This window comes from Coregonus lavaretus (assembly GCF_964263955.1).
Source record: "Coregonus lavaretus genome assembly, chromosome: 9".
NCBI lineage: Eukaryota > Metazoa > Chordata > Actinopteri > Salmoniformes > Salmonidae > Coregonus > Coregonus lavaretus.
In genome coordinates, this window is record NC_139996.1 from 25,591,237 (window position 1) to 25,610,067 (window position 18,831).

The 18,831-nt window shown below is 47.5% G+C and overlaps 1 protein-coding gene across 1 annotated transcript in view; it reads right to left on the minus strand.

Moving 5' to 3' along the window:
- The window catches only part of LOC311135306 (SH3 and multiple ankyrin repeat domains protein 3-like), a gene marked incomplete at both ends in the record, with an annotated part of 230,889 nt that overhangs the window by 86,620 nt on the left and 125,438 nt on the right, over positions 1-18,831 (minus strand). The window contains 2 exon segments of the mRNA XM_084169256.1: positions 2,521-2,544; positions 3,287-3,468. Coding sequence (XP_084025382.1) covers positions 2,521-2,544; positions 3,287-3,468 — 206 coding nt within the window.

Genomic DNA, 18,831 nt, shown 5'->3' on the forward strand with positions numbered 1-18,831 from the left:
TATCCATTAACTAGTGGACAGAGAAGTGGACAGTACAGTCTTAGAAAAAAAAGGAGCTATCTAGAACATAAAAGTGTTCTTCGGCTGTCCCCATAGCAGAACCCTTTGAAGAACCCTTTTTGGTTCCAGGTAGAACCCTTTTGGGTTCCATGTAGGACCCTTTCCACAGAGGGTTCTATGCTGAACAAAAATATAAACGCAACATGTAAAGTGTTGGTCCCATGCTTCATGAGCTGAAATAAAAGATCACTGAAATGTTCTATATGCACAAAAAGCTTATTTCTCTCACATTTTTTGCACAAATTTGTTACATCCCTGTTAGTGAGAATTTCTCCTTTGCCAAGATAATCCATCCATCTGACAAGTGTGGCATATCAAGAAGCTGATTAAACAGCATGATCATTACACAGGTGTACCTTGTGCTGGGGACAATAAAAGGCCACTCTAAAATGTGCCACAGATGTCTCAAGTTTTGAAGGAGCGTGCAATTGGCATGCTGACTGCAGGAATGTCCACCAGAGCTGTTGCCAGAGAATTGCATGTTCATTTCTCTACCATAAGCCGCCTCCAATGACATTTTAGAGAATTTGGCAGCACGTCCAACCGGCCTCACAACTGCAGACCACGTGTAACCATGCCAGCCCAGGACCTCCACATCCAGCTTCTTCACCTATGGGATCGTCTGAGACCAGCCACCCGGACAGCTGATGAAACTGAGGAGTAATTCTGTCTGTAATAAAGCCCTTTTGTGGGGAAAAACGAATTCTGATTGGCTGGGCCTGGCTCCCCAGTGGGTGCGCCAGTCTCCCATGTGGGTGGGCCTATGCCTTCCCAGGCCCACCCATGGCTGGCCCCTGCCCAGTCGTGAAATCTATAGATTAGGGCCTAATTTATTTATTTCAATTGATTGATTTCCTTATATGAACTGTAACTCAGTAAAACTGTTGAAATTGTTGCATGTTGCGTTTATATATTTTGTCAGTATACGTGGAACCCAAAAGGGTTATACGTGGAATCAAAAAGTGGTCTCCTTGGAACCAAAAAGGGTTATCCTATGGGAACAGCCGAAAAACCCTTTGGAACCCTTTTTTCTAACAGTGTACAGTCAGAGCCATGTTGGTCAGTATTATGCAACACTGCCAGATGGCTCAATTGGCTGGAGCGCGGTGCGGCAACTCCAAGGCTGTGGGTTCAATTCCAGCATGAGTCACATGTACTGACTGTAACACTAGTTGAGAGCATATGGTACACACAGCGTCATGTATTGTTATTCAGCATAGCTTCCTTTAGTATGAAAAGTTCACATAGCCTTGCCACTGCAGGACTGGTGTTTAACAAAACAGTACCGTCGACTGCATTCTCAATGTAATGTACAGTATAATTTCTCAGGTTCGTGGCTATGTGAATAACCTTGAACAAAGCAAGGAAACGAGCAAAGAAGTGAATGCATTTAATTGTGTATGTGTGTTCAACAGAGATGGAAAGTTCTGTGGGTGGGATAAGGGATATACTCATCATATTTGTGATCTGTGTCAACGTAATTATTATCAGTTCTCATTACAGACTGGGTCACTGAGTTGCTCTATTCATAGTACTCACCACACTGTGTTGTTTTCCACAACATCTGCCTGGGCATCATAAACAACAACAGTTTCCATCAACATCAAACACACAGTTTAGGGGTGGGAGTGTATCACACCATAAACCAGGATATGTGGTAAAGAGGTAAGTGCGGTATCTATGCCTTTCGGGGAGAGGTGGTCATGGGTGTGTGTTTAAGAGCCTGTAGGAGAGTAAAAGCAGTGAACACACACATTTCACCCTGTAGGCATGTGTACAAGAGGGAAGATAAACTACGTTGCACACAGGAAGAATAATCACTCTGAGGAGGGAGTACAAGGTTGGTGTATGCTCTTCCCCAAACTGTATTCAACCCCTAACCCCTACCCCCTATGCACTTGTGGATATCTGAGAAGCTTTGATAGATGTAAATGTAAAGGACATTACGCTGCTTGCTTAGTGAGCACTGCTTCCTCTGATTCGGCTCATACCGAGGCTCAAACCCAGGACCTCTGCCTCGCCAACACACGTGACCACCCTCCTGAAGCGTCTTACCCAGTCGTGCCACTGAAAAGCTAGCTATTCGGTAGCGTAAGTGGAGACACTTTAGGCTGAGGAGTGAGTTTCACAGATCCTCATCTGCTACATAAGCAATATGGTGACAAAATCCAGTGGAGCTATTACCATATTGGTTACACCTATCAAATCCTATCAAATGTGCATATGGGGTAAGGGCTAGGCGTCAATTTGGGATTGGGCAATAGAGGCCATGCACTTATATAGGCAGCAACTTATGTAGAATACACACACACCAACTGTACACACACACACTCCCTCCTCAACCAACAACCAAACACAACAGTTGTCTGGGGAAGGAGAGGTGTGGGTTTGGATATAGAGGTGATTGGGAGAGAGAGAGACGGGGTGACAGTAATGTTGAAGAATGTTGTGACGTTTTACCTTCTACGTCACTAGAGTCATAGTCTGGAGTGAGGCATGGATGGAGAAGAGAACACACACGACACTGTAACTACAGCACCATTATGATTATGAGCTGCAGAATACATAGACATCCTGTAGGGCTGAATCCTAGCTTAAGATATGCACACGTAACACATAACTAATGTTCGTGAGCAGTTATGCGTTCATACAGTATCTCACGTTAGGATTCAACCCATGACAATGCTGATGAAGTCACACTGAAACAGAAACGCTTCAGATGCATTAGATGACAAATGTATCACTTTCCAGTGGTGAAGTGACATTACAGGGCATGAACAAAATGAGATAGTGGAGTGACCTTTAACCATGTCATGTAAGTGTAATGTATGGCTGACCCGTCCTTTTAGCGCTGTAGTGCCTCTACTGTTAAAACACACCTTCTGTCACATCCATTTACCTACATACACCAGTGACAAGAGTAGCGGAAGTGGTTTGGTGAACCACGCTCGTGTGATGTCTGACCTTGCCTGAGACTAGAAACTAGAGCCAGACATACTCAGCATATAGTTTTTCACATTATTTTATAGACAGAATAAAATGGTGTGTTCCCAAGGCAACAGTAAGAGTTGTTGGTTTCCTAGAATAAGATATGTCTGTTTTATCATTCTAAATTCCTTCCTACATCTGAGATGCCTAGAGTTTAATAACACACATGTCAAAAGTGGTCATACCAGGTCATGACAGGTCATTATAACCACTTTATGAACAGTCATAGTGTACTAACCTTTCACTCTCTCGCCACGGTTCAGCTGGATCTCTCCCTCGCCCTGTGGCGTGTATGGTTTGACCACGATGAAGGTACGTCCCGGCACGGCGCTGTAGAGTTTCCGTTTGGGCCCGCTGGCACCGGCAATGGCAGGAGGGGTGTGGGTGGGAGGACTGGGGTTCCGCTGCACCGTGCCCGGGCTGTAAACAAACACATAGGTTACCGTGGTAATGCCAGGCAGCTGGTAGCCAAAGCCGGTGGTTACCGACATGATCGGTCGCCAAGGGGACAGTAACACAGCAACAACCTGACGGTTGTCACAGTGACCGGTTGTAAGATAAGTCTGTCGGAGTGGTCAACAGTCAACAGTCCCAAAGCAAACCTTGAGGGAAAGTCATGGGATGAGAGGTCACTCCTTCTCCCCTCCTTCTCTAAATCCTTCTCTCTGTTGCTCTTCCTCTTATTCCGTTACAGCAAACACAAAATCCCCTTGTCCCCCTCCCTCCACCCCTCTTCTCCTCTCCTCCTCGTCCTCTCCAAGGCAGGAGCAGTAGTGTAAACGGTTAGCAGTAATGGAATCGTTCCCGTCTCTGTCTCTCAGATCCGTCTGGCAGTCCCCCTGGGTCACACATATCCTGAGCTCCCGCTCTGACCGAACAACCCTCCAGAGAGGGGAAGAGATCCCCGCGTCTTTACAGCCTCCAGTGCTCCAGGCTGGGTTACAGATCCCACATACTCCCCTGGCTCTGGAGGTCTAGGTCCTGCTGTGGAGGAGAGGGAGAGAGGTTGGCTCTTCTCCCCGACCAAGACTCCTTCTCCTGGGAGTCCCTCTCCACTCCCCTCCACCCCTCACACACACGCGCCCGCTCACACACACTCACACACACACACACACTTGCGACGACGCTGCTGCTAACCCTGCTGCTGCTACCGCTACTGCACTTGGCGGCTCCCCTTCCCTCTGACGGCTCACACACACTCATACAGCTCTCTCCGAGCATTCTACCCAACACACAAGCAGGCTGCCCCCTCTGCTACTGCTAACACTACACCTCCGCTAGCACAACATACGCTAGCAACAGCTTGTCGCGAACATAGTGTGCCGACATACACACACACCCTACAGCACCATTGATCTCCTCCAGCCTGTCTGCCTGCGTGTGTGTGTGCATGCGCCACTGCTCCCCGGGGCAGGTTGGTGTGTGTGTTGGGGGGAATCGCCTTGAATAACCTTTTCTCTCTCCCCCTTTCTGCCCCCATCTCTCTCTCTCTCTCTCTCTCTCTCTCTCTCTCTCTCTCTCTCTCTCTCTCTCTCTCTCTCTCTCTCTCTCTCTCTCTCTCTCTCTCTCTCTCTCTCTCTCTCTCTCTCTCTCTCTCTCTCTCTCTCTCTCTCTCTCTCTCTCTCTCTCTCTCTCTCTCTCTCTCTCTCTCTCTCTCTCTCTCTCTCTCTCTCTCTCTCTCTCTCTCTCTCTCTCTCGCTCTCTCTCTCTCTCTCTCTCTCTCTACCTTCCCTTCATTTCTCTGAGGGAGGCGGCTGGTGAATTCTAATAGAGCCGAAGCAGAGGTTCTCCTGGTATTCATTCATCACTACTGCTGCAGCTGTGTGTGTATGTGTGTGTGTGTGTGTGTGTGTGTGTGTGTATGCGCACATGTGAGCTCCACCCTGTATCACACTGCTACCTGTTTGTCTGTGTCCTCAACACTCACCCTCCCATCCTTCTTACAGCTGCTTTTCTCCTCCCTCCCTCCCTCCCTCCCTCTGCTTTATCTTTTGTCCTGCAAAATCATGGATACAGTGATTCATGAATCAATCTGTTTTCTATCTTGCATCTGTGTGTTTATGTGTGTGTGTCTGTGTGACTGTGTTTACATATGTGTGTACATTGTGGGTATCATGTGACATGTGTCTGTGTGAAAACCCCTCACTCTATATCTACCCCTCCCCTCTCTCCTCTCTCCCTTTCTCTCTTTCCCTTCTTCCTTTCTCTCCCTTTCTGTCTCTGTGTGGTATCAATCACTCGTAACCCTTCAGTCATTCATTCATTCTCCTCTCTCCATCTTTCCCGCTGCCTTGCCTCTCTCCCCTTTTCTCTCCCTCTCTCTCCCTCTACCCTTCTCTCTCTCCTTCGAAGCAGCGGCTTGGTGATGGTTTTCCAATTACCTCGGGACTGAGCGGAGGGAGAGGAGGAGAGAGGAGAGGAGGAGATAGAGGAGAGAGAGAGAGTGGAGAGGAGAGGCTGGAATGGCTGCCTGCCGCATGTTAATGCCTGAGCCCAGGACACTCCACCCTCTGCACACTGAATACAACACAGAGTAAAATGGAGGGGTGGAGGGAGAGGGAGGGAGGGAGAGAGAGGAGAGCAGAGAGATGGAGGGAGGAAGGAGGAGAGAGAGAGACAGGGATAATGGGAGGAAGAGCGAGGGAAAAGAGAGAGATGAAATAAGAAGCTAAAGTGGGCAGGAGAGACAGTGGTACAGGCAGAATAAGATAAAAAGAGAGGGATAAGGCTAAACGAGGAAATAGAGCTGTTGCTATAAGTTGGCTTCCACACCTAATTAAGCCTATAGCTAAACGGATGTGTATTCACACATATTACTTCGTTTTATAACAGGCAATTCAACTACATCTCTAAATGCTGTTACAAACTGGTCTGGACCATCCATGTTATACAAAAATACACACACACACAAATCAAATCAAATTGTATTTGTCACTTGCTTCGCAAAAACAACAGGTGTAGACTAACATTGAAATGCTTACTTACGCACACACACACACACACACACACACACACACACACACACATGCACACACTCACACTCACCGGGGGTTGGAACTGAAATTATTTTCAAATAGTTTTGTTCTGAACAGAACCACTATTTCTTCCTTCCGTTCCACTGTTCCAAGCAGGAAAATAAAGTTCTGAACTGGTTTGAACCCAAAAAAGGTACTGGTTTATATTGTTCCTTTCTGCGCAACATTAAATGACTTCACCAATCAGTGCGGATAGAGCAGCTTGCTATGGAGTGGGGAAGCTATTTCATCTGTATAGGAAAGTCGTTAAGAGCAAATTGTATTTTGCTGTAACAGCATGGTTTAATCATAATGAAAGACAAACACACACACACACTGTGCTGCCAGTCACAGTGTAGGGCGCGAGATGCAACTGAAATTTTGTGGGTGAGGAGAGAACGAGAGAGGATGGAGTAAGCTTGCCTTGACGCGCTGGGCATCTTGTTATGACATGCCTTATCTGAATTAGGCCCACATAATTATACCTACGGAGGAGCGGCTTCTATGGAGGAACTTTGAATGTCTTCGAATTTCTGAGTTGGTTTAACACTGGACCAGAGCTAACATTAGCTAGCTAGCTAACAAGCTTGTGTGTGCAGAGCAGCACTAGAATTAAAAACACGTCTTACCTTTGTGTAGTTAAGAAATCCAATGGGAAACATGATAACTATAGTATCCTTAACTAGCATTGAAAAGTTAATCTATTCTTTTAAACTCTCCGTAATTTCTGATTCATGCTCGCTACAGAAACCTATGCTTCAAAGGTGAGGAGCAGGTAGCCTACAAACACACTGGCAAAGATTTCCAGCTGGCAGGTAGACGCTGGAATACGTTTCTGAGTGACAGTGAGTGCTTTGCATAGACGCTTTGTTGCTATTTTTGTGGGACTGGAAAAAAATGCCTGGAACGTAAAATAACGTTAATAACCGGTTCCCATGCTTTTAAAATAACGATTCTGTTCCGGAACAGTATAGATGACTTTTGTTTCCGGTTTGGGTTCTGTTCCTCAAATAATTTTGTTATTTTCCGGTTCTGTTCCAACCCTTGACACTCACAGAGCTGTAATGGTACGTTAGATGGTCTGACCTCTGTTGTGGCAGATCCTCTGATTGTTCCTTGCAGCTGGGCTGGAGGAGGTTGTGTGTGTGTGTGTGTGTGTGTGTGTGTGTGTGTTGGTCCCTGTAGACTCTAGATTGATCTCCACCTGTCCTCCCCTTTAATGGCCTGTGTTTACACTGCTACAATAGCCCACCTCTCAGTGTGTGTGTCTGTGTGTGTGTATGGTGGGGGACATGCAGGAACAACACTATCTCAATTACATTTACATTTTAGTCATTTAGCAGATGCTCTTATCCAGAGCGACTTACAGTTAGTGAGTGCATACATTTTTCATACTGGCCCCCCGTGGGAATCGAACCCACAACCCTGGTGTTGCAAGCGCCATGCTCTACCAACTGAGCTACAGGAGGCCTATTAACTGCAGTATGAATGACTGGAGCTTTAACCACCTTTCAGACACATATATGAATACATTACTGTAGAGGTGTAGCCCGCAAAACACACACACCATCAGACACACCATTTAAATAAAGTAAAAATGAACAACTACAAGGCTCTCATCCTTTTCTGTCCCTCCTTCACTCCCTCCTTTGTTCCATCTCTCTTTCCTTCCATCTCTTCCTATATAACATGTTCCCTATTGTGCACAACAACATTCCCTTTTCCTTAGGACACTGCTTCTGTAACCGTGGTAACTGTCGATACAGGAAAATATAATACATCTGGTGAACTTGATGACTAGTCAACAGTACAACTGAAGTTTGTTCTACAGGAGATAAGGTAAATAACGATAGAAGATCGTTGGATTTTACAGGCATAAACCATAGTATATTATATTGGAAGGACATTCCATTCTTCTATGTTGAATATTACATTACTATGCATTTTAACAGTATCATATATGATATATTAGATATTGAACCAATAAGTCTTCATTTCATTGTATGGATGACCATCTACATCTATAATAACTTCTCTCCCAATAACCATCAACTTCTTATACTGTTGTGTTGTGTTGATGCCAATGCATGTCGCTGTACAGGCTTAAACCAGAGCTGTATAGTCTGCAACATTTTGTATTTCACAGATAATACCACATTATCACAGATAATACAACATTATCACAGATAATACCACATTATCACAGATAATACCACATAAGAGGCTTCTTTAAATACATCCACACATGCACGTCATGCAGGCACACACATGCATGTCATGCACGCACGCACACACACGCACGCACACGCACAGGCGTGTGCGCACAATCACCCTTCTCGTGCAAATGGCCCTCACACAAATAGGTTTCCCTCCATAAGGTGGGTTCATCCCATTATAAAATACAATCATAATCATCATCATACTCTGCATCCTAATGACCAGCTAATTCTCTCCGTCTTTCTCTCTGCACAGCTGCACCTGAACAAAGCTATTTTACCACTGTTTTCTCTCTATCTCAGCACCTCTCTCTCTCTCCCTCATCACTGCATGCATGTGAATAGCCATGGTTATGAAATTGTGTGGTAATCTGTTGGTAAAAGAGAACATTAGAGTTGTTTTCAAAATATCATAGTGTCTGTGAAAGCAGCTAGCTGCAGACGCTAAGCAGACACAACAACTCTAAGGCACATTGCCTCTAACTAAACCCCAAACAGATTACCTCATAATCAATACCTCATCCAAACATCTACCTCAGATTAAAATGGAGAAATAAATAACTAATATATCATCATCATATCAGGTATCCACATTGACAATGTTATTGATACAAACCAACTAGCTCTCACAGTCTCACATCAGAATTAGACGTTCATCCATGTTTCTCAAAGGTCAAATTTTGAGGTTGTTGCATACGTCAAACGTCGAAGCCATGGATTACAGGCACCATCCGCACTGAGCTAAAGGGTAGAGCTGCCGCTTTCAAGGAGCGGGACTCTAACCCGGACGCTTATAAGAAATCCCACTATGCACTCAGACGAACCATCAAACAGGCAAAGAGAGTAGTTGAATCGTACTACACCGGCTCTGACGCTCGTCGGATGTGGCAGGGCTTGAAAACTATTAATACAAAGGGAAGCACAGCCGCGAGCTGCCCAGTGACACAAGCCTACCAGACGAGCTAAATCACCTCTATGCTCGCTTCGAGGCAAGCAACACTGAAGCATGCATGAGAGCATCAGCTGTTCCGGATGACTATGTGATCAGGCTCTCCGTAGCCGATGTGAGTAAGACTTTTAAGCAGGTCAACATTCACAAGGCCGCAGGGCCAGATGGATTACCAGGACGTGTACTCCGAGCATGCGCTGACCAACTGGAAAGTGTCTTCACTGACATTTTCAACATGTCCCTGAATGAGTCTGTAATACCAACATGTTTCAAGCAGACCACAATAGTCCTGTGCCCAAGAACACTAAGATAACCTGCCTAAATGACTACCGACCCGTAGGACTCATGTCTGTCGCCATGAAGTGCTTTGAAAGGCTGGTCATGGCTCACACCAACACCATTATCCCAGAAACCCTAGACCCACTTAATTTGCATACCGCCCCAACAGATCCATAGATGATGCAATCTCTATTGCACTCCACACTGCCCTTTACCACCTGGACAAGAGGAACACCTACGTGAGAATGCTATTCATTGACTACAGCTCAGCGTTCAACACCATAGTGCCCTCAAAGCTCATCACTAAGCTAAGGACCCTGGGACACCTCCCTCTGCAACTGGATCCTGGACTTCCTGATGGGCCGTCCCAAGGTAGTAAGGGTAGATAACAACACATCTGCCACGCTGATCCTCAACACGGGGGCCCCTCAGGGGTGCTTGGTCAGTCCCCTCCTGTACTCCCTGTTCACCCATGACTGCATGGCAAGGCACGACTCCAACACCATCATTAAGTTTGCCGACGACCCAACAGTGGTAGGCCTGATCACCGACAACAATGACACAGCCTATAGGGAGGAGGTCAGAGACCTGGCCGTGTGGTGCCAGGATAACAACCTCTCCCTCAACGTGATCAAGACAAAGGAGATGATTGTGGACTACAGGAAAAAAAGAGGACTGAGCACACCCTCATTCTCATCGACGGGGCTGTAGTGGAACAGGTTAAGAGCTTCAAGTTCCTTGGTGTCCACATCACCAACAAACTATCATGGTCCAAACACACCAAGACAGTCGTGAAGAGGGTACGACAAAGCCTATTCCCCCTCAGGAGAAAGATTTGGCATGGGTCCTCAGATCCTCAAAAAGATCTACAGCTGCACCATCGAGAGCATCTTGACTGGTTGCATCACTGCCTGTGATGGCAACTGTTTGGCCTCCGACCGCAAGGCACTACAGAGGGTAGTGCGTACGGCCCAGTACATCACTGGGGCCAAGTTTCCTGCCATCCAGGACCTCTATACCAGGCGGTGTCAGAGGAAGGCCCTAAAAATTGTCAAAAACTCCAGCCACCCTAGTCATAGACTGTTCTCTCTGCTACCGCACGGCAAGCGGTACCGCAGCGCCAAGTCTAGGTCCAAAAGGCTTCTTAACAGCTTCTACCCCCAAGCCATAAGACTCCTGAACAGCTAATCATGGCTACCCAGACTATTTGCATTGCCCCAACTTTCGATTGCTGGATTCGAACATGCAACCTTTGGCACCAGACGCCGATGCTTACACACATCCACCATCCACAACACCCTACCTACTTGAAGGTAACTGCGCTCACTGTTGCCCTTAGTGGCCAGTTTCCACGTCATCTTCCAACATCCTCAGACATGGATGGACATCGAATACTGACTTGTATCACCGTGACCTGGCTGTACAAATAACCGTATGTACAAAATATTTTGCTAACACATTTTTAACCCTCTTTTATAACAAGGTTGACATTACAGATGTTATAAACAGCTGATGTAATCTTAGGATGACTGACAGTAGTGTTATATGATACAGTGTCATGGTAAGTTAAGTGGGCAACTGGCCAAGACGCTCACCTAATGAAGATAAAGTTGTGTGTGTTTTAAGTTATGTATAACATAGATCTGTATCATCGCTGATTTATCTTAACCACAGAAATACAGCAGCCATTGATTATGCAGGACTAAATGTCCTCCTGGGGAGAGTACATCTTATCTCACTAATGTGTGTGCGTGCGTGCGTGCATCCAAACTATGTTCCAAAGTGGGGGGATTAGCAGCCAAACGGCTCAATGCTGGCTGAACTGTGTCGCCTTTTGATGATGCGGATTATGATGCGTTCGGATCGATTCCGCCATGTCCTCCTTTAATGTGGATTCTCTACGCTGGACTCAGGAGATTCTCTCTCTCTCTTTCTTCCCCTCTCTCTCACACACTCTTTCTCTCTATCCCGCTCACACTCTCTTTTTCTTTCTCTCAGCCTCTTGGCAGCAGTAAGAATCCATGGATAATTTACACTCCAACAGCCCCTAGTGTGACTAATACAGGGAGAACGAGGGATGAGAGAGAGGGAGGACAGGAAGTGTCAGTGGATAAGGGATGAAAGAGAGGATGTGAGAAAGAGAGGGAAAGGTGAAAAGAAAGGTGAGAAAGAGAATGTATAGGGGACAGATGGAGAAAGCAGAGGAAAATAGGAAAGGGGCCTATTACCAACTGCCATTGAAATCAATGGTGTCATCTTGGTTTTCAATGGTATAGATAACTCACTCACATTGTGACACACAACCATTTCATGTATCTAAATTACAACCTTTCCCAACCATTCCACCATTCCCAGATGCCCCCTGGCAACAGTGTTGGACTCCTGACAGCACCGCCCACTCTGGTGTGAGAGGAAGTGATGCCATGTTCCACAGGAAGTCGTTGTGTTGGCCGTAGGGGCGGGCCACTGCCGGCCAAACTAATTTCACACTTCCCTGGTACCCAAAATGCCCCTGGAGCTACCACGGGGCGGACAGACGGTCATAGAGTGAGAGATGGAGAGAGACTGATGGAGAGGGAGAGATGGCGCGTGGGAGGAGGACTGAGAGAGAGAGAGAGAGAGAGAGAGAGAGAGAGAGAGAGAGAAAGAGAGAGAGAGAAAGAGAGAGAGAGACCAGATGAGCTCCTGCATTTTTCAGCTTGTTTTTACAAAAATATAGATTTAGAGTTAGATAAACTTGGATTTTTTCGGCAAGGAAATACACAGGATACTACCATCCACAACATAACCTTCACTCCAAATCAAAACTCCAAACCTACAACCTGATTTTGGACAAAATTACCTGGAATGATTCCTACTACCAGAGATCCAATCTATACCGCAAATGTCTATTCCAACCTGGAACTGAGTGAGTAATGTTTAGTTTGAAGCTACTTTTACAACCAAGAAGAAAAATACACTACAATTATATATTTTACTTTATAAGGACTGAAGGCTAAGTTAAGGCTGCCAAGCTTGCCAGGACAGTATATCTGACTGCAAATTCAATTAGCACTGAGGTTTGAAGCGAGAGGTGTCGAAGCCCTTGAGCCCAACAACGGCAGGAGAGTTCCACAGCCTACCCCACCCAAATACAGAGGCCTTTGAAGCCCCCTACCGCTGCTCAGAGGTTATTAGCATACAGTACCCTCTGGATGTAAAAAATTATAAGGCATGAAAAGAGTACAAAAAGAACCTCCTTATGGAAAATCAAGAAACACTTTTTGCTGACTATTATAAAAATGGGAACATAAGCAACTTAATCTTCCACACAGACCATCCCCCAGCATGGCGCAGTGCTATATTAACACACTACCCCTCTGTTAAGAGGGTGGGTGTTGGCGATGGGTGGAAACTCAGGATACTAAGACAAAGAGGACTCTGATTCAGCCAATATAAATCTCTACAAGTCTGGAACATTATTGGTACATGGCAACCCCAAACAGTTTCATCTGAACTTTCACCTAATCAAAGAAATAGCTCAGCAGGAGAAGCTCTCCCTTGAGAAAGATACCCCCACCCCGAGCGGGTCAGACCAGACCTCTTCATTATATAACCACACAGACGAGCAACCCCAAGCAGAAAGTCAACCTCCCAGCACAGAGTACTACTCCCTAATTGAAATGAAGGATAAATTCACCCAGCTGGAGGTAAGGCAGGTGGAGCTGGAACAGCAGGTAAACACACTCCAGTCAGCACAGACCCAGACAACAGTCCAGCACAACAACACCCCATTAACCAGACCCAGAGAGCTGGAGGTAGAGAGAGACATATCTGCACTCTGGACTGTGGTGAGACAACATCAACAGGAGAAAGAGCAGGAGCAGGAGAAGAACAGAGCACTACAGGAGAGGATCAGAGTGCTGGAGGAGAAGGTGAGAACGACGACGGATGACAGAGAACAACCCATTAGAGAGCTGGCCACCCCCACAGAGAAGCCAGCAGAACAGCCCACCTCAGATCGTGACCAAAGTTTCGACACCACAGCAGAACAGTCCACCCTGGACCCTGACCATAGCCTCGACATCACAGCCGGACAAATAAATGAAGAACCCCAAGCCCACGGAATCCCACCCCCTCTGAGCAGCCTTCACGAACAGGTTCACCTATACAAGGCAGCAGTGCCCACCTTTGCCTGGACCCTAAAGGACATCGCCCTCAACCGCAGCCCCAAAATCTCACACAGGAACAACAGATCGACAGACACCCCGCCCAGACCAGCGAGACACTCTCCCAGACCTGCGGGACCTAAATGCCAGAACTGGACAAGAACCTGACACCCTCAGCACATAGGGGGACAAACACATACCTGGAGGTGACAGCATTCCCTCCCCTATATGCCCCCCTAGGCACAACTACGACAACATAACCAACAAACATGGGTCACAACTCCTGCAGCTCTGTCACATGCTGGGTATGTACATAGTCAATGGCAGGCTTCGCGGAGACTCCTATGGTAGGTATAGCTCATCTCTTGGCAGTAGTACTGTAGACTACTTTATCACTGACCTCAACCCAGAGTCTCTCAGAGCGTTCACAGTCAGCCCACAGACACCCCTATCAGATCACAGCAAAAGCACAGTCTACTTGAACAGAGCAATACTCAATCATGAGGCATCAAAGCAAAAGGAACTGAATAATATTAAGATATGCTATAGATGGAAGGAAAGTTTTGTAGAAAACTACCAAAAAACTATTAGGCAACAACAAATTCAATCCCTTCTAGACAACTTCCTGGACAAAACATTTCACTGTAATAGTGAAGGTGTAAACTTGGCAGTAGAAAACCTAAACAGTATATTTGACCTCTCAGCTTCCCTATCAAAAAAAAACAAAAGATCTAACAGAAAACCAAAAAAAATTAACAACAATTAAGATGGTTTGAAGAAGAATGCAAAAACCTAAGAAAGAAATTGAGAAACCAAGCAAAAATCCAGAAAACCTGAGCCTACGCCTTCACTATTGTCACGATCGTCTAAATCAGGAGACCAAAGCGCAGCGTTGCGAGTGAACATGATGACTTTAATTAGAGTAAAGCACGTAAATACAAAACAAAAGACGAAAGTGAAGTCCAACAGAAACAATGCCTGAACTTGGAACAATAACCCACAATGCCCACAAGAAAATATACAGAATAAATATGGCTCCCAATCAGAGATAACGAGCCGACAGCTGACACTCGTTACCTCCGATTGGGAGTCATTAACTACAAACAAGGAAACACAACCACAACCTAGAAATAGACACAACAGAACTCCCCACATAGACATAACCGTGACAGACCTGCAAACATAAAAAATCACCCAAAACCCAACAAAACAACATACACCCTGGCTCAAATACACAAGTCCTGGAGCCAGAGTGTGACAGTACCCCCCCCTAAAGGTGCGAACTCCGGGCGCACCAGCATACAGTCTAGGGGAGGGTCTGGGTGGGCGTCTGTCCACGGTGGCGGTTCTGCCCCTGGTCGTGGTCCCCATCCCACCTTAGTCACCACCCGCTTCCCTAGCCTCCTCCACATTACCACCCCCCAACTACACCCCACTGGGTTAAGGGGCGGCACCGGACTAAGGGGCAGCACCGGACTACGGGGCAGTACCGGACTAAGGGGCAGTACCGGACTAAGGGGCAGCACTGGACTAAGGGGCAGCACTGGACTAAGGGGCAGCACCTGACTAAATGGCGGATCCTGGCTGGCTGGCTCTGGCGGATCCTGGCTGGACGGCTCTGGCGGATCCTGGCTGGACGGCTCTGGCGGATCCTGGCTGGACGGCTCATGGCTGGATGACGGATCTGGCTGCTCATGGCTGGCTGACGGATCTGGCTGCTCATGGCTGGCTGACGGATCTGGCCACTCATGGCTGGCGGAAGGCTCTGGCTGATCCCGTCTGGCGGAAGGCTCTGGCTGCTCCTGTCTGGCGGAAGGCTCTGGCTGATCCGGTCTGACGGAAGGCTCTGGCTGCTCCTGTCTGGCGGAAGGCTCTGGCTGATCCTGTCTGGCGGAAGGCTCTGGCTGATCCTGTCTGGCGGAAGGCTCTGGCTGATCCTGTCTGGCGGAAGGCTCTGGCTGATCCTGTCTGGCGGAAGGCTCTGACTGATCCTGTCTGGCGGAAGGCTCTGGCTGATCCTGTCTGGCGGAAGGCTCTGGCTGATCCTGTCTGGCGGAGAGCTCTAGCGGCTCCGGTCTGGCGGACGGCTCTGAAGGCTCATGGCAGACGGGCGGCTTTGCAGGCTCAGTACAGACGGGCAGTTCAGACGGCGTTGGGCAGACGGACAGTTCAGACGGCGTTGGGCAGACGGGCAGTTCAGACGGCGTTGGGCAGACGGACAGTTCAGGCCCCGTTGGGCAGACGGCAGACTCTGGCCGTCTGAGGCGCACCGTAGGCCTGGTGCGTGGTGCCGGAACTGGAGGTACCGGGCTGAGGACACGCATCTCAGGGCTAGTGCGGGGAGAAGTAACAGGGCATGCTTGGTCCTGGGGACGCACCGTAGGCCTGATGCGTGGTGCCGGAACTGGAGGTACCGGGCTGAGGACACGCATCTCAGGGCTAGTGCGGGAAGCAGCAACAGGGCATGCTTGGCCCTGGGGACGCACATAAGGCCTAGTGCGGAGAGCAGGAACAGGCCGGGCTGGGCTGGCGACGCGCACCGTATCTCTGGTGCGAGAGGCCGGAACAGGCCGGGCTGGGCTGGCGACGCGCACCGTATCCCTGGTGCGAGTGGCCGGAACAGGCCGGGCCGGGCTGGCGAAGCGCACCGTATCCCTGGTGCGTGGAGTAGGAACAGGCCGGGCTGGGCTGGCGACGCGCACCGTATCCCTGGTGCGAGTGGCCGGAACAGGCCGGGCTGGGCTGGCGACGCGCACCGTAGGCTTCGTATGAGGCTCAGGAACAGGCCGGGCTGGGCTGGCGACGCGCACCGTACACTTAGTGCGAGGGGCCGGAACAGGCCGTACCGTACTGGGGACACACACGACTGGCTGTACCTCGGGATTAGGAACGGGCCGGACCGGACTGGTTACACACCCCAGTACCTCTCGCCGTGCCTCTACACCTTCCTTCCCTGCCTTTCCCAGTCGCCCCCTTAACCTGGTAGCCTCCTGAATCCGTCCCTTCTCTGCCTCCGTCAGCCCCCTTAACCTGGTAGCCTTCTGAATCTGCCTTGTGGCAGCCTCCTGCTGCTCAGTCGCCCAAGCCATGTGCCCCCCCCAAAAAACTTTTTGGGGTTGCCTCCCGTCCTTCCGACGATGGCCCTGCCGATGCCGTTGCTCCTCTCCTGCCAGGTTCTCCCCCTTCATCGCCCTCCGGTACCGGACGGCCTCCTCCTGGGTAATATGTCCCCAGCCGAGGAGGACATCCACCAACGTTCTCTCCTGACCCGGCGCCTCCTCCCATGTCCAGACCCTTTGCTCCTGGACGCGCTGCTTGGTCCTTTCGTGGTGGGTTTTTCTATCACGATCGTCTAAATCAGGAGACCAAAGCGCAGCGTTGCGAGTGAACATGATGACTTTAATTAGAGTAAAGCACGTAAATACAAAACAAAAGACGAAAGTGAAGTCCAACAGAAACAATGCCTGAACTTGGAACAATAACCCACAATGCCCACAAGAAAACATACAGAATAAATATGGCTCCCAATCAGAGATAACGAGCCGACAGCTGACACTCGTTACCTCCGATTGGGAGTCATTAACTACAAACAAGGAAACACAACCACAACCTAGAAATAGACACAACAGAACTCCCCACATAGACATAACCGTGACAGACCTGCAAACATAAAAAATCACCCAAAACCCAACAAAACAACATACACCCTGGCTCAAATACACAAGTCCTGGAGCCAGAGTGTGACAACTATGGTGAATCACTAAAACAATACAGAAATACACTACGGAAAAAGAAGGAACAACACGTCAGAAATCAGCTCAATATAATTGAAGAATCCATAGACTCTAACCACTTCTGGGAAAATTGAAAAACACTAAACAAACAACAACACGAAGAGTTATCTATCCAAAATGGAGATGTATGGCTAAACCACTTCTCCAATCTTTTTGACCCTATAACAAAGAACAAACAGCAAAAACATATACATGATCAAATACAAATATTAGAATCAACTATTAAAGACCACCAGAACCCACTGGATTCTCCAATTATATTGAATGAACTACAGGACAAAATGCAAACCTTCCAACCCAATAAGGACTGTGGTGTTGACCGTATCCTCAATGAAGTGATAAAATATACAGAACATAAATATAAATTGGCTATACTTAAACTCTTTAACATCATCCTTTACTCTGGCATCTTCCCCAATATTTGGAACCAAGGACTGATCACCCCAATCCACAAAAGTGGAGTCAAATATGACCCCAATAACTACCGTGGATATGCGTCAACAGCAACCTTGGGAAAATCCTCTGCATTATCATTAACAGCAGACTCGTACATTTCCTCAGAAAAAACAATGTACTGAGCAAATGTCAAATGGGCTTTTTACCAAATTACCGTACGACAGAACAAGTATTCACCCTGCACACCTGTAGTATCTGAACATTCTATAACTTTGGCTGAGGTTTGCATACTCTGCTTTGCTGAAACATCTGGAAAATATTACTATAGGGCCCCCCTAAGACAGAGGACATTGGGATATGTTGAGGGCAGGGATTGTTCTATTCAAAACACGCCATCTTATGTTACATGAAGCATAGGATATATACCATGTTTGAACAAAGGGACGGGGAGAGTGATCATATTTGAGATTGGGTTTGTTGCTCTCCAGATTCTGCAGAAGTCTGTAAATTGATGCTGAAATCTTTGATATAATAAACCTTTATAATCAAAGTACAGTGTCAGCGGATTTCTTATCAACACATCATCGCAGCATTGTTCGGCCACCACAGAAATTGGCGACGAGGATTTTGGGACGAGTTGCATCTATTTCAGCGTTACATCATGGGCTCCGAACTGACTCTCGCTCCAGAGGCCGGCAGATAAGGTGAGCTTTCTCACAACTTTGGGCGCTGGTCAGTTTGTGTAGCTGTGTGTGCGTTGGGGGGACGCACTGTGAACAACCTGTGTGAGCCATGCTGTGATTGCTGTGTGATGGGATTCCGTTCAAAATTTCTAAAATGTTTTGCGTTGGAAACAACGCAAACAGGGGGGAGTGTGTATATAATACAGGATCAAAGGAAAAAAAGGAATTGATAACACTGGGCCCAGGGAAATTTGGCTTGAATAAAATTAAAGGAAAAAGGAATATAATAAAGGAATAAGGGACA